General features: G+C 35.7%; 1 protein-coding gene and 1 long non-coding RNA gene across 4 annotated transcripts; one reads left to right on the top strand and one right to left on the bottom strand.

Moving 5' to 3' along the window:
* Positions 1–22,591: 22,591 nt before the first annotated feature.
* Positions 22,592–24,725, top strand: LOC124327546. Of its 3 annotated transcripts, XR_006916173.1 has the most exons (7): positions 22,592–22,665; positions 22,764–22,851; positions 23,641–23,729; positions 23,786–23,885; positions 23,972–24,058; positions 24,131–24,287; positions 24,350–24,725. It is a non-coding gene; the product is annotated as an uncharacterized LOC124327546 (long non-coding RNA). The 3 variants fall into 3 exon arrangements; XR_006916172.1 differs by lacking the exons at positions 22,592–22,665; positions 22,764–22,851 and adding an exon at positions 23,187–23,229; XR_006916171.1 differs by lacking the exons at positions 22,592–22,665; positions 22,764–22,851 and adding an exon at positions 23,244–23,457.
* Positions 24,652–26,951, bottom strand: LOC124327513. The gene is made up of 8 exons (XM_046786476.1): positions 26,852–26,951; positions 26,454–26,778; positions 26,254–26,373; positions 26,067–26,174; positions 25,712–26,002; positions 25,406–25,629; positions 25,161–25,335; positions 24,652–25,083 (listed from the first exon to the last, which is right to left on the bottom strand). Exons 1-8 carry the CDS (start codon positions 26,903–26,905, stop codon positions 24,836–24,838), a joined length of 1,545 nt encoding a protein of 514 aa, XP_046642432.1. The 5' UTR covers positions 26,906–26,951; the 3' UTR covers positions 24,652–24,835.
* Positions 26,952–27,903: the final 952 nt, after the last annotated feature.

Here is a 27,903-nt window from a genome sequence, read left to right on the forward strand (position 1 = left end):
AGTGGTCGCTTAAAGATTCTAACAAATAAATAGGGAAACTTACAATTTGTTATACAAGACTTCGGCTCGGAAACGGTGGGCTGTGTCCATCGTTTTTCCACCAGTGTGTCTTCCAACAACGAAGCTAAATTCGTATGGAAATTCGTTAATTGGGTCCGTCTTGAAGTTTTGATTGTGAAATTTGATATCCTTGGATGGCACTGAAAGAAATCGTCTAATGTTCAATCCACTACACATATTACAGATTTTTCCGATTTTCCAAAGCTCAAGTTCTTTGCAATAGAATGGCATTTTGCAAACTCCATTAATGAATCTGGATACAGTACTTTTTTTAACACTACATCCTTGGAATGATGTTCAACATGTTCACTTAATTGTTGTAGTTTTCGTTTTTCCGGTTTAGAAAAGTACCAATCGAGCCACTTCTTAGATTCTTGACCTTTCAGCACAATTTCAGGAGCAACAAGTGCTTCAAAATGTTGGGACACCCAAAGAGAAAAGACTTTTAAATGATCGGATGCCATTTTAAAAAAAAGATTATGAAACACTTAAAAACACAAAAAAAAAACAAATCTTCACTTGACACTGAAAATGGAGAATAATCACTGAACACTAAGTTTCTACACACTTTGAACACATGTGTAGCTGCGAGCGTGTGCGTACATTACATGTGGATTAGTGTGAGTGTGTGTAAAGTAATGAAAAAATAAATGTTACGGAGAGGCAGGGAGGGAAAAGAGGGGCAGGGAGAGAAAAAAGAAAAAGCCAAAAGCCTGGTCCTTCAGTTGCCTCTGGCCACTTTCGACTCACAACGTGTATTTTTTTCTCTCTCCCAGAATCGAACAACAGTGTTCAGCAAATTATTTAAAACATTTAAAACGTATTAAACTTGTTTTTTTTTATTCGGATTTTATTTTTTCTGCGCAAATTGAACATTGGAAAACTCGACGCTCATCAGTTCGTGAATCTATATTTATTTTTGGATTAACCACATACAACCGGACACCAGGATGTTTGTGCAGCAGTTGGAAGACAGCTTCTCTTGAGAAAAATTCAACTATCATTTCCTCTCATTCGAGTGTCTAGTTAGATTCATAAAGAAGGCAATTTAACACAAAATTTAGCGGCCACCAGGTATGTAAAAATAAGAGTTCACCTCTTCTTCTCTTCTCTTCTTTTATTGAATCACATGAGGGCATAATAATTGATCAATATCTCGGCTACTTATTTGGCCCAGCCACCCAAAGACTCGATGACGCAATCCCACAATAGAATGAAATGTGTGAAGCTTAGTTAGCAATTTCATTTTGAATAATCACGAAAATATGCATGTGATTGACGTCGTAAAATGGTAAAATCATTCCCACCTGGAAGAAATATTTAGAAAAAACATTGACGCGTTTAAAAATATAATTTTCCTCAAAGTTTTTTCCTTGTTTTTTGTTATTGTTTATCATCAAAATGTATAAAATTAATAATGAACGGAAGACCAACCGCCACGTCACGCGCGTGGGATAATTTATCGTTAACATTAGCGTGCGGCAATCAGTTTGGATAAATATTGATATACATATCCATTTGGCTAGTTAATTACTTACATGTAGTAGGCTGGCATACGTGGCCACCAATATCTATTTGTGGGCTATCTGATACAGATTTCCTGTGTAAAAGATTTTTATTTCTCTGTTATATGTATTTTTTTTGTTGATCCTGCTAATTTTAAGTTAATTAAGATAATTTAAGTTAATTATTGTTTTGAAATTATCTTTTAAAGTTGCAACCCCATTTATGTAAGCCATTTCAATCTGCTATTTGACCCAGGAAGTGTTACCAGTTAATAAAGAAAAGGTAGCATAAATCAACATTTATTGTATTTAATTTACTGGGCGACGAGGGGGGTGGAAGGTAATAAATACAGAAGACCTAAAGCTTGAGAAAACACTAGCTTATCATAAAAATATGGAACTCACTAGTGTACTTCCGTTACCTTCCCATCATATCATACCTACCTGTGGATTTTAATGAATAACCAGTTTAAGCGCATAGCAGTGATCTGCAAGTATGTTCCAAAGAAAACCCATATGCCAGGGGAAACCATCTATGCAACTGTATGCATGATAGCTAGCTAATTCCTTACAATGGACTAGCTTAAATTAAATAAAGAAAAGGTAGCATAAATCAACATTTATTGTATTTAATTTACTGGGCGACGAGGGGGTGGAAGGTAATAAATACAGAAGACCTAAAGCTTGGGAAAACACTAGCTTATCATAAAAATATGGAACTCACTAGTGTATTTCCGTTACCTTCCCATCATATCATACCTACCTGTGGATATTAATGAATAACCAGTTTAAGCACATAGCAGTGATCTGCAAGTATGTTTCAAAGAAAACCCATATGCCAGGGGAAACCATCTATGCAACTGTATGCATGATAGCTAGCTAATTCCTTACAATGGACTAGCTTAAATTTTCCTACGGGCTCAAGATCGACAACACATTTGAGATGTTTCATTGTTGGTCCATGAGCAAATTTCTTCTGTAACACTTCTTTTTGTAATATTTCTTATTGAATATATGCAATACTAACAGTGCCAATCTGTAAAATTAAAATAAAATAAAATATAGAACTGTTTTTGATTGACTGATGAAAATAGTTATCGGTTTTTTTTCCAGAGTAGTGTTTGCAACAATGAAAGGTGTTGCTAAACGGCAAAAATTCAAACAGCTTTCTACTGATGGTGAAATTTCCGTCTTAAAAAACGTTTAACGAAACGGAAATTCCTGAAGGAAAAATGAAGTGATTGTAAATATTACGAAGGCCTTTTGCAATTGCCTTTCAGTTAGTATTTATAGGCATCAGTTAAATTACAATTACTTCATTTCTCCTTCAAACATCAAACCCGACGAAGAAGATGGCCAGCACCAAAGAGGAAATCATAATAGCTTTAAGTACAAAAAACCATAAATTAAAAATTTGCACCAATTATTTTTATTTTTTATATGCTGATAGTCACATGACTCGATCAGAAGCTACAGAAGATGCTCCTTAAAATCCGGAGAATCTCACCTGCTTTACACACACAGCAATTACCTCTAAAAACATATTACATTCAAAATTTCTTACCGTTTTCATTTTGGTAGCAATCCTGGGAGGACGTAATATTGGTGTCAATTTTGGTTAAAAAAGTAATCACAGTCGGGTACAGCTGCGTAAAGGATTCCTGTTCCAGCAGCAGCGAACGAAGAGTTAAGTGTAAAGAAAAAGAAAAATATTGGCGTTACTAATATTTACATGTTCTTAATTTAACAAAAAGGAAAAAATAGGACGGAAAAACTCATTGGGTAGGAAAGTTGGATTCCGAAGAATGTGAGAAATAGAATGAAGTATTTTGAAACTGGGAGAGCGGGAAGACACCACGGCAGAAGATGTAAGAGTTGACAGCGAGAAATAAATGTAACAGAATGAAGAGGGAGGGCAAAGACAGTCTTAAATATTTAGAATTTCTGTTTTACTGGTGTTTTGTATTTCAAATGTTAATAAAACACATGAAATTTAAATACCTATAACTTGTGTTGTCCGCCTTGTCATTTTTTCCAGCAGTTAGATTGTCAATCGTTCATATGCTAAATCATTTCCTCTAATGTAATCATCAGATTGTATATGGATCTTCACAATATTCGAGTTATCATTTTCAAAATTAATCCCTTTTGAGTAATTGTGAACCACTTTTGCGGATCAGGCAAAATTTACCCACTGAATACTGCCATGGGTCTTTGGCTACGATAAGAGGAGAAAATACTGTTGTGTATTGACGTTTCCTGCCTCAAAATAGGTTGTGTACTGCTGAAACCTATCGCCTCTTCGTGCGCACTATCACTTACTACTACGTATATCGCCGTATATCGCTGTATATCACGATACGCTTAGGCGATACTTCCTACGCATATCCTACACGGAAACGCGGCACTGGGAATTAGACCGAAGTTGGTTACCAGTCCGTCAAAATTAGCATTCCATACTCTTCCAGCTTGTTTTAGGCTGTATAGGCTTTTGTGTAGTCGGTATACATCTCCTTCCCTACTGGAAACACAAAATCCCTCTGGCAAGATAAATTTCTTCGTTGAGTTAACCATAGAGAAAAGCAGATGAAACATCAAATTGAAATAAATCCTTCTATCCAAAGGGCGAGGCACCAATGACCATGTCTTAAGGCGATTCAAAGCTTCCATTTCAGTTACCATGACAGTAACCCGCTCTTTACTATTACTACCTGAAATTGCATCGTTATAAGTGAAAAGATTGTCTGGATCGTTTGGTTTTGCAAGGAAAGAGGGAATCACTTTTGGTGTCCTGGTGCGAAGGGAACGACGAAGAACAGGCTTTGTTTTTGGACTTTCAGGCGAATTTATTTTGGGACATGGCCAAATCTAAAGCCATGACATGGGAAAATATCAAATCTAAAACAGGTTGGAATTTTTCGATCTGTCGTGAACACGATTATTAACATACACTGACGTATTCGCTGCTTCTGCCCACAGATCACGAGGTAGATCCATATCAAATAAACTACTCATTGCTGATTCCATGAGCGTTCTGTTTCAATGTTCACTTACTCCATTTTGCTCTGGTTTGTAGGGCGCACACGTTTCGTGACGAATGCCATTTATAGAAAGATACAGATGAAAGTCACCATAAAAAAAATTCCCCACCATTATCAGAACGCAAAATTGAGATACAGTGACCGGTTTCAGTTAACATGCGTGGAATATAGATTTTAACATAATTAAATGTTTCACTTTTGGTTTTAAGAAAATAAATGACACAAAAACCCGACGCATTGTCCTGAAAGAGTACATAGTACAGTGAACAAGTTATGGACTGAACATTAATTGGACCACAAAGGTCCGAATGCACAATTTTACCAACTTTGGTAGCAAGACGACGGCCACTGGTTGGGAACGGCTGTCTATGACTTTTATTTAGGGCACAACCTTTACACGGTTCAGGATTGATTGGGTCGTTTAATAGTCTGAGTCCGATGACAGAATTTGCCGCTTCCCTTTTCTTAACAACAGCATGATGGACATGGGGACAGCAGGGAAAGCAAGTGAATTTGTGCCTGGTACAGTCTGTGATGATGAAGATGTATCTAAGCTTTCTGGCGACACTGCTAGCATATTAAGTTGATAAAGATCATTTTTAGATCTCGTGCCGATGAGTTCGAGGTTGATTACACGGTACATACGCACAGAATCTTTTTTAAAGATGGCTGAAATTTCACGATCTGTTGCTTTGCCGATGGAGAATAAGTTCACATCGATGCTAGGAACATATAGAACATCTTGAAGGATCTGGTAATGAACATTTGTACCAACAGTGATTTTGATTTTAATATCGCCTTTTCCTTTCACTTCTAGTGGGTAATTATCTCTACCAATACCTTTTACATTCCATTTGTAGGAAGTAGGCTCAAAAGAGGTAAAGTAATGACGATGTTCTGTCATATGTTCGATTGAGGCAGAATTCACAAAGCAATCATCAACCTCAAGTTTTCCAAGACTGAATGAAACCAAAGCGTGTTCGAGATTGAACATTTCGCTGTCAGACTCTTCCTTCTGCTTGGATGGCAAGTGGGCCACGGAGTTGTTTTGTTCTTCTTTTTTGAACGTAGAAACTGTCTCTTGTGGGAGCGACAATCTTCATATACATGGTTTTGATAGTGGAAATATGTACATTTGACTCGTGGTATCTTGTACGGTTATGGCCCACGAGGTTTAAAAAATTCTCTCTTATTTTTGTTCTGGCAATCAATATGATTGTGATTGTTCATTCCACAGATGGAGCATTTCATTCGATAGGGGCCAGCGTTTCTTGAGTTAGCAGCAATCAAAGCAATATATATTTCTTGGCTTTGGACATGTTCTTGATTTTTTAAATGTTCCAGCATGGATTCTGACAGTAAGAGTTTAGCTATCAAATTAGTTTTGGTTTGGTCTGCAGTTGCTAGGAGGCCCCAAGATTCTCTATAAGTTTGGTGGTAGTGTCATCAAAACTTTTGAAACAACTTGATTGCCGTCGATTGTGGATCCTAATTCTCTTAGTTGGCCGACCATTCCTTCAATCTTGGCGAGATGGGTCATTATATTGTCACTCTCGTTGAAGGTATATTGATAGTAACAGTCAAATCATACAAAGAGATTTTCAGCAGCATTTTGTTCATATTTCTGTGTGAGTCTTGCCCACATCTCGTATGATGTGTTGCATTTTAAAAAGAATTCTGCGAACACCTGGTTCATGGTCTAAGAGGAGATGGTACCGTCACCTTTTAGGAATTGGCCGTAGGGCCTCGTCACAGCTTTCATTTAAAAAATTGATAATTTTTCTTTCTACAATAGTCAGCAAATTAAACAATTCTAGCGACGCCTATTCAAGCCAACCCTTTGATTTTAATCAGTTATAAGATAAGTTTATAAGATAAGATGAGTTAGAGTAAGTGCTGTCATATTTTCTGGCAGACTTCTTCCGCTTTCCGCGGCCATTGACTTAAAAAAACTAGTGCATTGATTCTTTTTCTGACCAAAAGAGTACACCAGGTAGCCCTTAATGTAATAAACTATGTTATCGCTTACTTCTGTAGAGCTATTTCTTTCTGTAATTCATGGCCCCAGCTCAATGAAAATCCTCTTCAGTAGTACATCTTTCATTTGAGCTCTTTTAGCGGCAAAAGGTTTTTGATTTGTTTTATACAAAATTGTCAACCAGTCCTTGTAGATTGACAGTAGGACCATTTTATCCTTTCCGACCACATTCGATCCAACATTGTGTTTAGTTGGATAGTGTCAGCAGTTGGAAAAGCTCCAGGAAGGAAGACGCCTTTGGTTTATTACAAGATCTTCCACATGACCAAATAATCACGAAAATCTCTGCAAGAATCTTAAATTTTAGAAAAATCAGACCGAAGCAGAAGTAAAAAGAATATCTTACTTCATTGCAATCCTGGTTAAACTTCTCAGTTAGCACGAATTTGAAGCCCATATCGAGTAGCTCATCTACTAAATTAATAGTGCTTAGGATGCTGACTCTCAAGGTGGAGAGCGTGAGTGCTGAGGCAAAAGCAGGAACAGGATCTCCTGGTGGACAGAGCAAGTCGTCCTCGGCATCTTCTACACCAGCCGCATAGTATTCAGAACCTACTATATTTTTCAATAGCTCCTTGAGACGCTGTAATAGATGGATATAGGCTCATATTATTAAAAGGGAACTAAAAAACTAAATGATAATGCATACTAACATCTTTTTGCCCTTCCCAGTTTTCTCTGGTGATGCCATATTTCTTGCATCTTCTGTTTATGATATCGAAAGTATCATTTATCAAACGGAAAAAATCTTCAGTCTCTTCACTGTCTCTGGAACGTTCAGCAAGCTCCTTATCTTTATCTTGCGTTCTATAAAACTGGAATAAATCCGCGACAGATTTAGACAACACCTGTGGTGTAAAATAATTTATGTTTTAAGAAAATGTAGCGAGACGATTATGTATTATTTACTCGAGCCGCCAGCAACACATTCATTTTTTTCATATTAGTCGGTTGAATATGAACAGCTGGGGTCAATCAGGAACAAGCTTGTAGTCCAGCAATAGTTGAGCTGTCAGTGGCATACAATTCTTTTACATGTTGCCAGCTGACAATTTTCAGCGTCAAGCAGTGTCAAGCTTGCAAGCTTCCTTGACATCTGTAGCAAAATAGTTATTATCAGAAAATTCGTATTTATAAAAATATTATTATAACTACTTGGACATTTGTTGTTTATTTAATATATGATTGCGGGTGCATTTTATGAGATGGGGAGCATCGCCCATAAAGTATATCATCTCCTGCGTTGTTGGATGCTTCATGATATTGTTGAGAATGGCCTCGCGATCGTCGGTATGGCCGTACACACCCGCCAAGCTCCACATTTTCTTGTTGGTTGCCACACCATCGTAAACTATTGATTCTACAATTGCCCCGTGTTCTTCCAGCAGCACAAGGGCTTTCAAAATCAAGCGATAAAGGTCTTCTCTGGACGTCGCTTTTTTTAATGCGAATACAGCGAAAGGCTGTATCCATGGGACCATGTTAGGTCTGAAAACAAATACCAATGCATGGTCGGCAAGTTTTGATTTCTCGGTGTCCAACAACTCGTCATCTTCAAGACGAATGTGAAGGGCAGGACAGTAGAACCCCTTTCAAAAAGCGTATCCAAAAATCCATCGAAGTTGAAGGTCTTGCAATTGAAATTCTATGCCTCCTTGATTAAGATCTCGTCAAAAACAAGCGATCCCACTCGTTGGATGGTTGGCAAACCTGACTGAGCCCGCTTCATTGCCTGGAGTGCGAAGGTGTTGTACCCAAAATGGGTAGACATGCCACTCAAAAGAAGCCTAAAAGTATTTGTGAGAGGGATTGGTATCAATTTGGATGTTGATAACTAGTCATAGGCTGCCTTGCTCTTCTAACGTAGAATAAAACAATCTTATAACCAATCAGCATCGTACCGCATACTTTTCTTATTCAAACATTTTACATTCTTCAAAACCATCAGGATAGTTCTCTTATCTGTTGAATTACCATAGTCAAATAGAGTATTAATAATTATATTGCACTACACGAAATGGCGTACACATTGCACATACATACTTAGAATATTTACACCATAACAAGCGCACGGAAAGATCAAATAATAGACTTATTGTGTCAAATTTATCACAAAATGAGAACTAAACTAAGCTAAGTGCAAATTTGGTGGAAGTAGAATGCTTGTATTAGTCTGGTGTTAGTCTGGGTAAACAGGGCGTAGTAGACTGGGCGTAGTAGACTGGGCGTAGTAGGATGGGCATAGTAGACTGGGCGTAGTAGACTGGGCGTTGTAGACTGGGCGTAGTAGACTGGGCGTAGTAGACTGGGTGTAGTAGATTGGGTATAGTAGACTGGATGTGGTAGACTGGGTGTAGTAGATTGGGTGTAGTAGGTTGGGTGTAGTAGATTGGGTTTAGTACATTTATTGCTGCAAAGTTAATGCTGTGTGTGGTCGGTGCTTTACCTTGAAGAGGGAGTTCAGTTCACCGTATCAGTTAGGTTACCATCGTCCGCTACAAGCGTCTCAATTTTCGAATGGTCAAGTTTTTCGAAGTCTTCCTCTAGTTTCTTCATCTTCTTCTTCAGCAACTGTAAGACAATGTAAATGAAATCAATGACGGTCACATAGTGAAATATTCTTAATTTAATTTACCTTAACAGTAAGCCTCGCTATTCTTACTTTACGCTTGGCTAAATAAGCGCCTAGATTGTAATCGCAACCGTTCAAGTAGCTGTTGTCTGGTCTGGTAACAATAATTGGCAGACTACTAAGTCCGGCGCCTAAAGGTCAACCGTTTCAATCTTTTCTGAATGTCTTTCGAAAAAAAAAAGAACACGATGTACAAGTGTGTCTTCGGTTATTGGCCAGTCGGTTATCGTTAGGAAAAAATGTTATCTAAGTGCCCTCCAAGTGCCGCGTTTAAGAATTCCATTCTTGACTTCCGCTAATTTAGAGATGTCATGGTCACCCAACCAAACACCCGAAAAAAATTTCATTTCATTGAAACGGGCTTTTGCTTCAGATAAGTTGGATTTCATCGTAATTGATTTTTGAATAACATCTTGGGTAGCACACTCCATCCCATAAACGGATAGGTCCACTTGTAATGTTTCGAAGTTAATCTTCATACGTTTTCGGATTGCATATGTAGCTGTTGACACATCAAATGACATGAATTCGCTACAAGACCATCTATTGGCAACGGTATCCTTGACCCAGGTCCACGCGAATGATGGTAACGGTACGTTTATAACTGCTTCTTTTCCCTGGTGTAAGGAGACTACAATATGCATGGCTTGTTGTTCCATTGACGCAGAAGCCTAGTAACGAAAACAAAAGAAATGTAACAATTAAAGTCAATCAAATGTATACATTTGGAAAACCTACAACTTGCGGTGAAGTACCAGATGAAACATTTAGTGTAGCCCTTTCTAAACGATTCCGCTTTGCAGCATTTGATTCAGTTGGTTGGTTAGCTATGTGCAACGGTCGCTTTTCCCAGCGTTTCTTTTTTCCCCAGCGTTTTGTTGAATGGTAGAATTAACGATGTTAGTTCCACCCAATTGTACGAATCTACTCGTTGGTTCTCTCACAGCTATGACCATAATGCTGGTCGTCCCTGTAAGAACGATAGAATATTCATCATTGGCAAAAAGCACAGTAACTCAATAAATGCACTTTACCCTCTGAAGCATGTGGGGATAGGTGTTCATCAACGTCAGATGTTAGTGAACTACCACAAAGACGCACGAGTATAGCACTGGCATTCAATCTCCAATATTGTGGAGGATAAAGGAAACTCTGGCATCTTTCTTAACCTTTTTTCCTTTAATAATATCTTTTTCTGCAAAATGAAGTTCACACACTTTGGATTTAGAAGTAAGATGCTGACCATCCATTAGCCCAATGTTGTTTTCCCACTGACTAAGCATCAACGACTCTTTTGGTGTTGAAAAATAAGAAACGCGAGTCTTTGAAGCAGTTAAGCTTCCTCTCATAGAAGAACATTTTGGCACGGAACACTTCACGATATTTCAAACTCAAAAACAACAACACGGCACAACGAAACGAATGACGTTGTGCAGACGACACGAATGTCTGTCGTCATGGAAGCAGAAGATTTCCAACAAACTAACGTAAAGCATGGTTTTTAAAACTGGCACCTCTGGTTCCCGAGTATAATTCCCTCAATCTGGCATTTTTCAGTAAGAGGTTACGTGTGTTTCCAATTCTTTCTGCAGCTCCTTCTTCTCATCCTCCGGGACAGACCCCAAAGACAAAAAAAGGGGAATTGTTTTATCATTGCAAGGATTTTCCTTAACTTCTTGTAAGCTAGTTGACAAGGAATTCATTTAGTCTTAAATATGTTAGTAAAAAATTTTGAAGTAAAGAAATGAAACTAAGAACCACAGTAACAATTTATTACCAGTTTCATTTACAACACTATCGGTTACATTTATTGTAATAGGACAATTTGAATATCACAAGCTATTCCGCTAGGATCCTCAACATAATTCCTCGTCCAACTTATGTCATGGATGAGACGTTTTGGTTCAGAATTCAAACATTTGAAAAGTTTATAGTGAAATATTAAGAGACGCTGATAAAACCACAAATTACACAAGCATTAGAGGAATTGTTTTTCATTTGAAAGACCTCATAGTTGGTGGGATTATGTTTAGTTAACACTATTCACTCTTGGTACCACCAATGGGGGTCTAGGCATCACTGATATCCTACTCTGAGTTTCAACCATTTTACATGACTACTTTTACATGACACACATTTTACAATGACAAACTTTTTCTTTGAAAAATTCATTTTTCCCTTCTTACTCATCTGTATCGCCTTTCATTGAGTTTCCTTTTTCTTGCTTCTTTATCGATATCTGTCCACTGCTCAACAGGTTTATTGAAATTTTCTCTTCAAGTAATTTTTTTTTAAAATTATCTTGCGGCTTTGTGGGCAACAGTGAATGTAGAAATAAAATTGTAAATCCGAAGTAACTTTTAACTATGCTTTTTACCTTCAACATTTTCTCCTCTGTTGTGTCGAACAATGACTCCATCATATTCCATCCTCTTCAGAAAGATTACGATGTATGTTTTATGTGTTGTATAACCAATTCAAAGGATTGCTTTGCTTGGCGTTCACATATAGAAAATGTGGTGGGAAAAGAAAAGCCGTAAAACCTCCCTCACTAAATCAACTTGCTTGATTAATACTAAAGATCTCCTTATTGTTTTTGTTGTATTTATTGTACTCGAGATTTTAACCACATGGAAAGTGGTTTACACATCCAGTGACACTGGACACGCCATTTAGCTTCTTGATATTTCTAATTTGGTTTGTAATGCTAAGGAAGACAGTGAAGTTTTTGGATAACTATCACCCTTTTCACAGTCAAGCATCAGTGCGTCAAGGTAACTAGCCGTTTATTAAATTTAATAATTATTTGACAATAAATTTCCTTCCCACATCAACTAAGGCCTAATCCAGAATTTCTGAAATGAAAATAGTTGTGCTGGTAAAAACTTGTAGGCCTAATGCTGTGAAAATAATGTCTTACATTTTTTCAGATAATCGGAGTCAATATTGATAATATGTACATGCTGTCTAATCGTAGTTCACTTAGGAAATATCTGCAGTTTGAATATTTATTATTGCATTCTTTCCCATAGCAAACCCTAAGTATTCTTTGACAGTTGACATAAATGTATAGGAGTCAATCTAAATGCAATAATACATTCAATACAATGATTTTTACGTGAGACTTTATTGTTTCCTTACATTTTCATTCCCATTAAAGATATATTTATTTTTTGTTCAACACGTTTATTATTCACGAATTAACACTATATCAGACATTTCAATTTTGGTTGCAATGAATTGGCTTATCAGACCTTTTCTAGATAATGATGGAGTGTGGCATCTGTAAATATAAAAAATTGTCAATCATTTAAGGAAATCGCCATATAAAATTTATCTCTTCTCTTTTTTACTTTGAATAAAGCTTGAAATGATCGTAAAACGATACAGTCTCAAGAATTTCACAAACAAACATAAACTGATATAGATGACGAGCAATCTTTACTATTCTTTCAAATTTATGGTATGCGGATGACTGAGATTTAAAAAGGATTATCGTGATGTTTTCTTTAAATAGCCTAGAACCCATGATTATCCACTTGAACTCATCAACCTTTACCAAAAAGTTTCAAATATTAAGCATTGTGGCTATATTTCCATAGCTCATCTTATCGATGAAATATTACACTGTTTGAAACTGGATTGGACTCATCATTTGAATTTTAAAATTCAATCATTCATTCCCCGACATAAAAAACTGTTGGAATTGACATTGTCGGTGTCAATGTGATAGTAAAAGGGACGTAAATGTAGTTTCATATTATTTTCTTTAGTTTTTTTAAATAACCATGTTTGGCTTCATAACGCATAAACCAGTATGATTCAAGTGTCCTAATCTCGCGAAGAATTCTAGCTAAATTGTGCATCTTTGGAATCATGACCAGACTAAAACAATTTTTAAAACCCACAAGAAATTCATCAACCATACTTTCGTAACAACTCTAAATTTGAAATGGAAGAACTAAAAATTGTTCTGGATATGTTAAAAAGAGTTTAAAAACAATCCCATGCCATGTTATTTTCCCTCTAGGATGTGAAACCAGTTAATAAGTTGTTCGGTGGTTTTTTGTTTTAAAATTTAAAATTTTAAGGTTAAATTATGGATTGCTTATCTCGAGATCTCATCTTGGAAGTTTTAAAATACACCAATTGCTCTTCTAAAGTAAAAATGTTTTCTTTAAAATTTAATATGCAATCAATTCACAAAAGTAACTGATAAAACACATTCCATATATGTCGTGCATTAAATCTGGGACACAATCACCAATTACATGAAAGTCACGTAAATAGGTCAAGACACAATTATTCTTTTTTCCTTATTTCTAGGAATATGGTCACAATAAAATATGTTTGGATATCCTCTCTAGTTGCAAGGCAAAACCGACACTTTCTGAACCAATTTGCGAACATTGACCAATGTTCACAATTGACAATGGTCAAACATTGGGCAGTTGTCGGGGGTCACGGTGCGTAGGGGGGCAACTTTGGGCAATTTAATTATTTAAATATGTCTTATGTATATTATTATATTTTTTGTTAACTGCAAAACATATTGTATGCACTAGAAAAGTGATAACCCACTTGCCTAGGGCAAGAGCATGCTGAATTGTTGCCCTGCTCGAGGAGAGGTAAAGTCCAAAAATAGGATAGTCTTACTTGTCCAGACCAATCTAACCAGTCGATCAAGTCTGACGAAGGGGTTTGACCTCAGTTGTTCAGTGATTTAGTAAAGTATTAAAAAAAGAAAATAAGGGTATAATCGAAGAAAATAAGATGCAAAGAAAAAATAATAATTTTGCAACCTTCTTCCGTCAACAGGGAAAATTAATTGTTTTTTTTTTTAACCTACAGACATTGTGCTTCAGGAGCAAAACGGGTAGTGATATGGTTCATACCAATAAAAGTGACACCGATGAAATTCAAGAAAGGAACGTGGATCGTCAACTCACTCGACTGTGAGATGAGAATTATGAGAATAATGTGGATAATCTTTTATCGGGAACAGCATCAGAGCCATGCAAAGACTTTACTGCGGTTGATATAGGTAATTGTAAATTTTTTACTGTATTATTTGAATTTGATTGAATATTCTTAATCTTAAATCCCCATTCGGCCATTCCCCAAGGCGTAGCTCATTACCTTTATCATATGCCCTGCCCCGTAATGCAAAAGATCTAAATGGATTTATTGAATTTTTTTTTATAACTATACCAATGTCATGCAAGTAGTTTTCAAGATCCGGAAACCTCGTCATGCCCGGTTAAGTTTTTTTATAAGATCTGTCCGAATGGGAAAGGTGCAGTCCAAATTTTATTGATTACCTTGCTTTGAACCAAAACATTACTAAGGTCTCTCCCCCCCCTTTCAAGACTTTTCGGCTTCAAAGAGAGAGAATGCCAAAAGGCGAAGACGATTCGCAAACCATACAAGGTTTACCAGAAGTAAACAATAACAAAGAACAATTAAAAGATTGTCTGATTTATTCAGCTACGTATTGAAAACGCAGGAAACTTGTATTGTCTACCTTGCCTCTAATTTTGGAAAAACAAAACGTAATTTGGCCTCTTCTGTTGGATTCTTTCACTGACAAAATTGGCATCAAATGCTAAATGAGTACGAAGGCTCATCAGATCATATCGCAATGCAATTACAAAATTTTTTCTTTGGTGCGATAAAATTAATGGTCAAGCATGAATCGACAGTCAGTTTGTTGCAACCTACTTTAGCGAGAAATTATACTGGAAATTTTAAATAGATTGCTATCATCAATATTCTTCTTGTCATCGAAAGGTCGTGCCTTCCGTGGTTCAAACGAAATCATTGGCTCCCCCCACCAAACGGCAATTAACTTGGTTTGTTAGAAATCATTGCTTAATACGACACACTTTAGCTAATACCTAAAAGACTATTGCAATAAGGAAAAAGGAAATGTGTCCTACTTATCGGCTAATATATGCGAAGAATGTATTCAATTAATTGGAGAACAAGTCTATTCTGAAAGAATTAAAGCAAGAAAAGTACTACTCAATTATAGTTGATTCAACACCTGATGACGTGTCTCGTGTAGATAAATTAACACTTATCTTTCGTCAAGTATTGGAAAAAAGAGATCCAGTTGAACGTTTTGTTAGTTGTATACCATTTTCTGGCCACTCAAGGGCTGCAATGAAATATTTGGTCATGGTTACACTTGAGAAGCTACATATTTCTAATGAAGACTGACAGAATTCAACGGAGCTTGCGTTGATTTTTTTTGCCCAGTTCAATAAATTTACAACTTTTTGTCTACCTTGACTCACAGCTGGGGGTTTCAAAAGAATATCTCCAAACTGCTGGATTGAATTTTGAAAATGATAAGGAGGGATCAAAGACGCTAACTGAAATTCAAAAGTATGCAGCCGATGAAAAAAGAAAGTAGTATGAAATAGATATTTAAAAAGACAGTGTAGAATACACGAGTTTTACAGGACATTAAAAAATGAATGCTAGTACTAACGAAATCTTTGATCATCATATCAGTGAGCTGAGCAGAAGAAAACAAGTCTATATTTTGGTATCTGCCAATAAAATTCTTTGGCTATATTCTGTTAGGCCAGGTAATTAGACGCCTTCTTAAAAATCTTGCTGCTGATCAAATTGGCATTTATGAATTGTTTCTTGATTTGAGTTGGGTCAGTAGCACAGTAAGCTGACAGCATTTGAGATGAAAGTTTTTTGCTTGTAATGTTAATGTATGTAAGGTTCCAAAAAAAACACCAAATAATGTTTATTAAATGAATATTTTAATTGTAAACAATAAAGAAATAGCAAAAGAATATGTTTATATGTTTAAATTTTTCAATTTTTGAATAGGTTCAGTTGGATTAACTATAAGTTGCGAAAACTCAGAACTCAAATAATCGGATTTTTGTAAAACTGCTGCTTGACACGAAATAATCTTCACACAATTATAATATCAACAGCTAAGGAAAACCAAATGGATAAACAACACGTTTGTTTGTTTGAAGTATAAAATGTTGGGTAGTTTCAGTTGGAAACACAATATCAGCTGCAAAAACTGACCCAAAACAACATATTTGTGTAAAATTGCTGCTTAGACTCGAAATGATACTCATAAATTAAAGTTTTAACAGAAAAGGATAAAGAAATGGATAAACTGACTTTTTAAACTTTCCCCTAAAAACAGATTCACAAATATCCATTTGAGGACATTTTGGTAACTTAAAGTAATTTACTATTTCCCTAACCTCTGTCCCACTTGACCTGGGTGTAGAAATATATAGAAAATTTCTTTGAGTTTTTATTTTTTATTTTTCTATCCCTTCTTTATTTTGTACATCTGTTACCCCTTCAAAGAATTTGCCATATTTGTCTCATTTGCGGATACAAGACAAATCCTGTCAAATGCAGATTTTAGGAAGAAGACCATGCAAATGTTTCAAAATTTTTTAAATCACCTTCTGCAAATGCCTGTTTTGTAGTGAGGGGTTTACTCCAGAGCTGCCACCGTAAATTACAGCTTTTGTAAAAAAATACACGTTTTCCAATATTTCAGCGACACTTTTGCAGCCATTACCATTAAGACCCAACAATCTGGTTATTTTGACAAGGGTAACATATGGATTTGGAGGATCTGGATATGATGCTTCCTGCTTTAAACTAATGACATTTACCCACGACATTAAACTCGAACATCAGATATCCAATTTCTTTTAAAGCTGATCATGAAACCCAATAGGTAAGCTTGATGTATTTTTTTTATTGTTTCGTTTTAGTCTGAGTTGTTCATAGACAAAATCCACAATATGTCATATTCGGAGGAAAATTATTCTTGTGGACAAAACTAGAATCATTTTTGGCCAGAATATAACCTGAAAATAATAGGAAATTGACATATCAAAAATTTATATCGAAAAACCACATCCAATTTATGTCGTTTAGACGTAAGTATTTTGTGTAAATTGTGCTTTAAAACTGACATCAAAATTAAATGAAAAATGAAATTCACAATTCAACATTATCATTTAAAATTATTTAGACCTCGCGAAATCGAAACTAAAAGCTGTGAAAGAACACAGCAGAGACCATCTATAAAAACCAATTTGTCGTACGATCCGACTTCAATCCCAGCTTCTTTAAAACCAACAAAGGCGTAGGAGAGTTTTGCCTTTTGTTTCAAGATGTTGCTTTTGCATTATTTGATGTAAGTCTCATTTGTAGTTGCAAGACAAATTCTGACAAATGTAGACTGGATGAAGACTACCAGAGTATCAAAATTTTTGAACCACCTTTTTATATTCAAAACAGTCTTTTCGTGAATTTTAGTGATAACCTGGCTTCCATTACCCCTGAGACAAAAAACTTTTGTCATTTTGATTTCGGAATCATTTATTTGGGTTCTGGAAATAATTTTTTCATGGTGGAAAACATATTACAATCAGGAAATTTGCCGAATTACAAAGGCGATTCGACAAAATGTCGATTAGGCAAGTGTCGATTCGGCAGCCCATTTTTTTGCCGAATCCACGAGCACCCTATATTTACACTCAGCTACATTCTACACAAACATTGTACATCACCTCCTGGGCTTGCCAGTTTCTTTTAAACAGCTTCTTTCATTCTAATTCCATTATAATATGGCAGCCATCATAACTAAGGCTAAAAATATCTAGCCGGTTGAATTGGGTATCTTGGATCGTCTTGAATTTTATATCTAATCATGACGAAGTTAACTTTACAAAACTTTTATTATTTACCGTACGATATCCAACTCAAACAACAACTGCTTAGCTTCATACTTTTAAGTGGATCGTGGAAACGAATGAAGTAACTATGGTGAAGTTCGGTTTTGTTTTTAGAAATAATTGTTGTTGTTTTATAAAAATTTTAGTCTAATGGTTGTGAACAGGGAACCTACAACGTCTTATCTGAAACTGTTTTGTCGGTGTGTACTGTAAGCTAGTCTAGTTTACAGTTTAGCTTATATCTGAACACATGCAGTGGTAATTTCAAAAATGCGTGTCATATTTTATATTCCTTGTTTTTTTTCTAGAAATTTTGCAGGTTTGATGTAAGGGCAACATAATTGTTGTTACTGCTGCTTCAAGTGGCTGTATACCGTATTTTTCTTGATTTATGCTAAAAGACACAGAACTTCAGAAGTTGTCACTGAAGTGGTATTCTAGTGCGAATGTTAGGTCTCCTGTTTCGCGCCAAGTTCAGGTCCATAGTCAAGAAGACATTTTACCAAGAAGTCAGCACCAAAACCCATGGCTTTTAATCAACCTATGTGGTGTGGCTTCTTTGTTTCTAGTCTCTGGCTTCTTGGATAACAATTTTTGGCTTTTTTGTCAAGATAGACCGATCCAAGAAGCCACACTTAGTCTTAACAAAAAAACATTTTTTATAAAATTTAAAACACACTTAGTTGTTCTAAAGAAACAATGTTTTAAAGAAAATTCTAGTAGACTAACTAGTACATAACTAACTAGTACATAAAAATGGAATATGGTAATACTAAGCAGTTTTACGCATCTTTTAGATCTTATTTGTATACTTATTATACAAAGAACTTCCATATTTATACAAAAATGAAAATTCCATGATCATATTTTGCAAGTGTTAGTTTGTTTTCTTGTAACAATAATGACAGTTTTAAAAAATCTTCTGGTAAAATGGTGATTTCAAAAGCATTATAGCATTTTGATTTTCAAATTTTGGCAGGGATTATAAGATAAAAGAATGTTAAGCCAGTGATCCAAACGTCAGAAAAAAGAAATTGATGTTTTAAAAAAAGTCTTTCGAACGTCACGAAAGATTCTTCCGTAAAAGAAAACAAAATACTTCAAAGTCAAAATAAGCCATTACTTAAGTCACCAAAACATACAATTTTAATTTTGGAAATATTTTTCTTGATCTAAATTTGTTCAATATGCTATTTGAAGGATTTTTTTGGAAATTAAAAAAAAACAATTGATACTATTCACGTTAGCTAATTAAAGAAAATTTAACTAATATTACCTGAAAAAAACCATCAGAGTTTTATTTAGAAAACAGCAGACAAAAAGATTTCTAAGGTTTCCATCATTTTTATTTACTTTGACGGATAAATGTCTTTTTTTCGTTTCCGAAACGGCAAGTCACTGAAACGCAAAAATTTGCGAAAAAAACGACTAAAATCATGACTTCAGTAAAAAATGACGTTCGTTTTGTTATGTTTAGCTAAAGTGAAGGAGGAGCAAGGAATTCGCAATATAATGTCATTCTGGAGAGTTTCATTGCCAATTCTTTGTTTTCCTAGTTTAGACAACAGATTTCACAATGACATATCATCTTGATAAAGAGCACTAAATTCCCTTAATTTGAGCTGCCTTGCACAACACTAATGCCCTAGCACGAACCCCTTGTAGAAAATACAGGCAATAGGTTGAATACAATTATAAAATATATTGGGTGAAATATTGTCACGTTATAAGTTGCCGCTCTCAACGTAGGAATCTCTCTTACTTTCTCCTGCGTTACTATAAAGATTTTCATCAAATTCCTTGTCCTTTCACTCTCCTTTATAGTAATAGAACGATTCAAAACGTTTCATAATCGAACGGGTACAAAATGCAGATTGTAGAGAAAGGACGGTCAGTCAGAAATGGGAAGTGTCGAGAACGGGTAAGATCATTAAGATCGTGATTATTACGTAGTAACCCTACTAACACTGCTCATCCACTTGATGAAAGATGTGCATTAATATGGGATGCCTAGCTCTAGGTCCTATATGGAGGGCAATGGTGTATTGCGGGTGTATGTTTTTGCATGAAAATTGTCACTATCTCGTCTATCCATTTTGTACCTGCTTGCAACATTTATGTTTCGGAGTTTACCTAGTTTAATAATAATGATGATTTATAATTATTAAATTATAATCAATTAATTTTATTAAATAATAATAATACTAATTATTATTATTATTATATTAATAATTGTAATTATTTATTTGCCATTTTATCATTCCACTCGTAATCACAGTTGGAATAAAAAATAAACTATCTTTTTTCTTATAGTTATTATCAATCAATGGTTTCATAAAACAACAAAGGACACCTTAAGCAAGTTCATTTGTTGTTTTTCTGTATGACTAAAAGGAGAGCAGTCTATTACTCAGCTGTATTCCAAAAGTTAAAGGTATTTAAAAAGAAAATCTAAATGAAATTAAGATGAATCACGTTAATAATTACTTGTTATGTAGGAAATCAAGTCTTTGTTTAGATTCTAAAGAATGAACATATCTCTGACAATCCTTTTTAAAAACGATTAAGATGATTTTGATATGTCAATTGATAAAAAATGTTGATTTTTTTTGTCTTCTTTTTTTTCATCAATGTCTTGCGCCTTTTGGCAACTGTTGTTCAAATCTGTGTCATTATTTTGCTTTACCCAATATACATTTTTTATTATAACTATGTATTTGTTCGGGTCGTAGTAAAAAAAGGCGACTTTTGGAAAAGGGGAGTGTTGATGAATACCAGCACATCAATCCTTTATTCCCATGGCCTGTAGAGAACCGAGTATGTAAATTTTGACTCTAGATGGCCGAGCTTACTAACTTAACTGACTTCTAGACACGCAAAATTGACTAATCTGATGCCTCATGATGTCTGATGCCTCGTCAAGAGGTACCACATCACTTTGGTTCACGAACCCACCATTAATTAGTTGGTTCAGGGTTAGTGAATACTTGTCCTCGGTGACATAGGCTAGTGACCGATTGTTGACTATATCGCTTACTTCTGTTACGACGGTGCAGAACATGTCGTATTCCATTTGCTTCAGGTTAAACGTTTTATAGAGCGTCAGCTTGACTGTTCTAACCATCCTTTCCCAGAACCATCTGAATGCATTCATGAAAGCGGTCGTGCTTTTGTTTCTTGTGACTTCCAGGTGTACGGCTCTCGTCGTGTTGCTGGTAAACAGTAGAATGTATACGTGCTGTTTCTGGGCAGCCAACTCCGGGGTCATGCTTGAATTGTTTGTTTAATCCTTGGTCCTTCGAACTGGTTCACGGGACTGAGACCAAATACTAACTCAATCTTCTTGTTTCTTAGCAGTGGAAGAAACCAACAACTCCGCACAGTCTTGTCGCCATTGCGAGTCACCCGAAGCAAAGAGGGCTCAATAGCTTCAACGTCGCTTCAAGTTAAGGATCATCTGTTGGCAAAATTGTTTGACCTTCCATTTTTCGAATTTTTGGGAACACAGCCCCAAAAGTGGTCTTGTCTAACCGTGCAGCAAACGAGATTATAGCCAAAGAAGCAGCTGCCAAATAGCGAAGAACGGTAGCCCTTCTACCAGTGCATCTGCAACGGGAGCTATACACAATAGAGTAAACGCTCCGAAACAGCGCGCACATTGTGGAAACCAATCGGGTACACGCTCGAGCCGCTTCTAAACGCAAAGCCTTTGTGTTCGAAGAAGCGTCTTTTGCTGAAGAGGAGGTTTGGGTTGAACACAAAATCACCCTTTGTCGTACTGCCTACGGCTGTCTACAACCCTCTTTCGCCTTTGGTGCCTAAAGGGGACATACAAATGGGTGATTTTGGTGAGCGTCGTCTACAAATGCATCCCAAATTAAGCACCGCCCATAGAATATGGCTGAGAGCTCGATTTAAAATAGAAGGAGCTTATTCAAACTTCGCATTAGAAATACACATACTTCGGTTAATTAAAAAAATATTTAAAAATTACCTCTAATTTCCGTTCATTCTGGTGGGAAAGTTGAAAGAGAGAAAGGAAGATAAGAAGATAATGGAAAACCTGATAATAAATCTAACGGGGGAAAGGTGTGCCTTTTTAGTATACATTCCGTCAATTTTAAATACCATCATATAGAGCAGTTTTCTTGCTCAAGAAACTTTCAGGCATGACTGTAGTTATTATTTCAACACGGAACTGGTGAGCTAGCTCAAACGCTCGTCCTCAAAATGCGCTCTCAGGTTAGTAGGGAAAAACGAGTGCTGCCGCGGTGGCCAATTTGTCGTTCCAGATTTGTTGATTTTGGCGGCCATTTTGTTTTTTCTTAAATAGGCCCGTATATTTTTACTTTATTTTCTTATTAATTATCAATATTTGAGCTTTTTTATGGTGTTTTTCGTGCTTAGCTTTTAAATTAACCCTATGTTCATCTATTTCCAGTCATTTTGTCTTAATATTGTTACCAGATTTCTTTCTCTCTCTTGCCTAGGAACTGTCAAAATGGTTAATTCGTTATTTTAAGATATATTTAACATATTAAGTAACTCAGTTTATTACAGGTGAGATTTCCTTCAGTAACCTGCTTTTTTTCCCATCAAAATACCCCCATTTGTTTGTAAAATATCAATTATGGGGTATGGCTTGGTCAGTTCGCTAAGTTGTTCCTTGCATTTTACATTCTGTCTATAGGTAGTTTGCAGCCATTAAATTTTATTAACCATTATCTATTATTATTTATCCAGGGACCCTTTTTCTGAAGAAATTACCAGTATTATTGGTTATCAGTTGGATTTTCTTCATCGTGAACTATGAAGGCTAGAATGAGAACATGTAAGTTGTTTTTCTTTTATTGGAATAGCTTCCATTGTATTTCAATTAATTTAAATGTGTTCTTTGATAGGTTCCTGTGTTAAAAAACCTCATACACACTCAGATTCAGTTATATATTCTTAGTTAAGTTAAAATTTTTCTTCGCTCTGAAGCATAGGGTAAAATAGAGTTTTGTTAATTTAAACTTAAATTTCAATTGTTTTAATGTGATCTCAATTAATTCTTATGTTTTGTTTAATATTTTTCTTTGTAAACAGTCTAAATTTTGCATATTCAAATTATTTGTAAAAACAACAAATTTTTTAAATTTGGATACTGTTTAGTACTCAACGCAGTCGCATCTTTCTTTTCTTGTTTACATTTTCTAGTCTTAAATAGGTCCATATATTTTTACTGTATTTACTTATTTGTTATCAATATTTGACCATTTTAAAGGTGTTAATCCATTCTTAGCTTTTAAATTGACCCTACTCACATCTTTTTCTAGTTATTTAGTGTTAATTTCGTTACCAGATTTCTTTCTCTCTCTTGCCTGGGAACTGTCAAAATGGTAAATTCGTTATTTTAAGGTATATTTATCATATTAAGGAACTCAGTTTATAACAGGTGAGATTTCATTCAGTAACCTGCTTTTTTCCCATCAAAATACCCCCATTTTCTTTGTAAAATATCAATTATGGGGTATGGCTTGGTCAGTTCGCTAAGTTGTTTCTTGCATTTTATATTCTGTCTATAGGAAGTTTGCAGCCATTCAATGTTATTAACCATTATTCTATATTATTGATCCAGGTACCCTATTTTCTAAAGAAATTACCAGTATTATTGGTTATCAGAGGAATTTTCTTCATCGTAAACTATGAAGACTGGAATGAAGACATGTAAGTTAACTTACATGTTCTCATTGTAATTAATTTTAATATTCTCATTCCTTTAGTTTTTCCAAGGCCTGGGATATGCTGTCAGTAGGATCTCGTCAATAACATTTATGGTATTAGGTCAGAGAAACCTATATAGACGCCTTGGTGAATCGAAGGGTATTTTCATATTCATCAGTGTTACAAATACTTATACTTATGTTTTTATTACAAATACTTATACTTATGTTTTTATTCAATTCTAGTGGAAGTGGCCATTCAGTTGCTGTGCTGTTTGACAGCAAAGGGAACACACTTATATTGATGTGCAGGGACCTTGCACAAACCATCGGGTGAATATTTTCATTATCTGCAAGTGTGGCATAATTAAAGCAAAAATGTAATGAAAATATATTTATATTTAGCTCATTGGAATGGAGGAATGCCAAACAAGGATCCATGCTATGATACAAGAAGGGAACGAGAAAATTGGATGACTGGCTCAATTCTTTTCTCTTCAATAAGGATGGATCGACATCAAGATGTGGAGGATGGGCTATCTCTTGGCAGATAAAGGAAGTGGTAAGTGACAGTCTTGAAACAAAATAGTGTACTACTGGCCCATAATATTAGTTTCTTTGCAGCTTCCTGGGTAGCGGACGAGGCATTAAAGATTTACATAGACGAAGAAGATAACAGGCGTCCTCCTCATGACACTGCAGTCATGAATTAGATAAAAGGCTAGAATGAATTCATTCTTCACAACTTTGTCAACTTAAATTGTTTAGTAGGGGTCTGCTTTCTGCTCCCGTAAATCAAAATATTAGAATTTTGTCACTTTGACATTTTACAAAACATGGCGGCCATTGCAAATAATTTGAGAAATGAATGACGCTAAACAGTAGACCCCGAAAAGAAAGTGCAAGACTAAATCTTTTTCAAAAAATGTGCTGTTAACGGAAAATTATATTGTTGTTGAAATTGAGAATCATAAAAAAGTCAAATTATTGTTTCAATTCACTATTGGTTCTTGAAAAAATTAATGTAGAAAACCAAAAAGAAATAATTCACCAACAAACTAATACAATCACTTGAAAGAAATAATATTATGTTCTCCAATGCGCTTGTGATTATTCTCGATAATTTTCCAATGCCTGTAAGATTGCCTTAGTCCGCTGTTGCATCAGTAGGATGGCTTGGCTTTTTTCGCATTTCTTTTTAACAGAACTACTTTCCTCCTCCGATTCATTTACTGGCGTCATGTTCAACGACTTATAGTATTCACATTGATGCTGGCGCCTCGCTTCTTGGACGGCAAAAACAATCTTGGCCATTGAAGTGGTTTTGTTGTGTTTCTCTAAAACAGCCGTCATCACTGCTGTAAATGAAAGAACAAATCGAAAAATGGGCATTAAAACATTCGTTAGTTAGGGTGCTATTGACCACAGTACAAACCTCTGAAAATTGAAAGAATGTTGACGACAGGGCAAATACCCGGCCGCGAATCTTTGGTACGCGTCTTCCACTGCATCTTCGTGCAGATTTCACAGGTCATCAAGCAGTCCATTATTCTTTTAGCTAAAGTTGAACAGTACGAAATGTGACCGAGATCCGTAATTTGGACCGCGCACTAAATGTAAAGCAAAGTAAAATGATCTGACTGGCACAATGCGATGTAATAATATAATAATTAGACCTACCAGACTAACGGATAGATCCAAATCAATTAGAGCAGTGTTGAGTATCATGACGTCTTCTAACCGGTTCAAAGGAAGACTTAAGTTTCGGTCTACCGTTTTCCGAAAGTGATCCATGTTTTTATCGAGACATGTTTCTATAAATTTTTTTGACGGAATCAAATGCTTCAGTAATGAATTAGTGGCATTTATGCCCTGCAACACTTGGGCTTTCCAAGCTGCATCATCTAAAATGAATTACGAAAAAGGGACATATCAAGTATAGTAAGAAGAAAGATAAATATTAAGAAGGAAACACGCCATAAATACCAGAAGTGTTTGTTGGAATATTGTTCTGAACTGCAATTCCGGTCTCACCATTGGAAACACTATTTCGTTTTTCTAAAGCCGTTACTCCCGTAAATCTCGTTTCGGAATTTTTACGATTAGAACTTGCGTTCGGTTCACTGTCAAGAGAAATCACGGATTGATTTCTACTATGAGTAAAATTTCGCTCATCGTCCGTTCCCTTTGATGCTGCTCCTTTCTTACTGACAATTGTTCGAGGCTTTTTCGCAATATTTCCACAAGTAGTAGGAAAAGGCTTGCTACCAGAACCAGCTAAATACCAAAATAAACAAAATAATTTTAGCAAGAATTTGATAATGAATGTGAAAATAATTACGTCTATTATTAGGAGTACTTGCAGAAAAGCTTCTAGACAAGTTTTTGGAGTTATCCATTCTTTTCGCTAGCTGCATAAGGGCGTGCGAACTTGTATCACCATTAGAGCCTTATGAAAAATAAAGGCAAACATTGATAACTTTAATTAAATTAGTTGAAGAAATCACCTTATATTAAAAATTACATACAAAAAGAGAGCTCTTTCGGAGGTCGTTCCCAGGATTCGAGGCTCTCGTTGCTTCCTAGCTGAGTTTCTTGCAAGGTGTTTAAAACTTTACTAATTTCATTCTCAGCTTCTTCATAAGGAACTACACATGGACAAAAATATAATTCGGGAATAAATTACAGCACTTTAGACGAAGGTAAGAAATTTTTTTACAGAACTTACCAGGGCATTCAGTGGTAAGATCCATTATGTCGTATTCTACAAAAGTCAGCTCAGGGTACCTGCGCTTTTTGAAATTAATCAAAAGCCATTCCCAAGTGTAGAGTCCGTTGACATTAAAGTCAGGATGGGGATGAAGAAAATATTTGAAATCTACATCTACCCAATCTTTTGGCACCAAGGATACAAGTTCAAACGACTTCCCATCAGGCCCGGTTTGATCACTGGAGACCACGTGAAAAAGCAGCTCTTGACTTGACGATCCTGGAGGAAGGCCAATCGTGGGATACGTCCCTCGAAATAGGCCTCCATTGTAACGACTACCTGGCTGCATTTTAAAACAAAGTAACATTTTTTTACCCACTCACAAAAAAAACTTTTAAGTTGAAATTCGAACTCACTTGCTTTGCCAATTTCAGAAGAGGAGACGAGCTGGTACCGTCAAAATTCGCCATTGTGATTTCTTCTTGGTAGACTGCCCCGAGAGTTATACGTGTAATGAACGCGTTTCTGAATGAAAGAAGACAACGGATCAGATTGCGCACTTTTACAACTTAGGGGGGGGGACTATTGTTCTAGTCACGCTTTAATCGATTAATCAGTATGATTAATAGATAATGATTAATCAGTATCATTAACAGTTAACAGTATGATTACAGCTTACAGCGGCTATTCCCTGAATTTGGTAGACTGTGGTTGAAGTGAAAAACAACCTATGATTGAAGTGATTCTCTGAATTTTCCATCTAGTTTTTGGGCAGGAATATGGCTTTGAACTCTTTCAGGGAAAATAGCATCAAACTGTCGGATGATGAGATCGAAAAAGTTCTTAATGATTATTCGAGTTATAATAGAAAACGCCCGATAAGTGAACTGTCAAAAAAATATGCATCAAAATTACGCCGCAGAGCTAATGAGATTGTGGAAGTTTGGCAAAATCAGGGAATTCCCCACAATTTTTGGGTGAATATGAAGAGCCACCCTGACTTGGTGTCTAAATTGCAATTGAAACCAGAAGCAGATACGATGCGTCAATCGCAAAATGAGGTAAACGAATGACACAATCAATCAAAAATATTTTTGCTCACTATAATTTGTAATTGGGTCTTTCACTTTATAGTTGTTTGTTCCTGGAACATTGGATGACAATCCTAGTGATGACTGTACAGATAGTGTGACGGACGGAAACGTAGATTTTGACCCTGATATACAAAGTTAGCATGGAAGTCAAAATTTATAAAAAAATCGTAGCTATAATTTATTTAATCATATTTTAGATTCAAGAGAAGCAGATAACTTCAAACTGAATTCAATCACAATGTTACAGCTGCTTAGACATTTCGCTGTCTATACTAATCAAAAACAGAAACACATGAGTTACCTGTTGACACTGTTTAAACTTTACGAGCCTATCCCCTGTTATTCATTGCTGCCAAGCACAGGAAAGGAGTTGT

The sequence above is a fragment of the Daphnia pulicaria genome, chromosome 2 (assembly GCF_021234035.1).
Source record: "Daphnia pulicaria isolate SC F1-1A chromosome 2, SC_F0-13Bv2, whole genome shotgun sequence".
Classification (NCBI taxonomy): Eukaryota; Metazoa; Arthropoda; class Branchiopoda; order Diplostraca; family Daphniidae; genus Daphnia; species Daphnia pulicaria.

What these genes read in the sequence shown, in the direction of transcription:
- LOC124327513 (XM_046786476.1), bottom strand. Translation starts at nt 26,905, where the DNA reads ATGGCGAATTTTGACGGTACCAGCTCGTCTCCTCTTCTGAAATTGGCA. An exon ending in TCCGAAAGAGCTCTCTTTTT is followed by an intron (nt 26,175 to 26,253) that starts GTATGTAATTTT and finishes ATTTTTCATAAG; the next exon opens with GCTCTAATGGTGATACAAGT. An exon ending in TGGATCTATCCGTTAGTCTG is followed by an intron (nt 25,336 to 25,405) that starts GTAGGTCTAATT and finishes CTTTACATTTAG; the next exon opens with TGCGCGGTCCAAATTACGGA.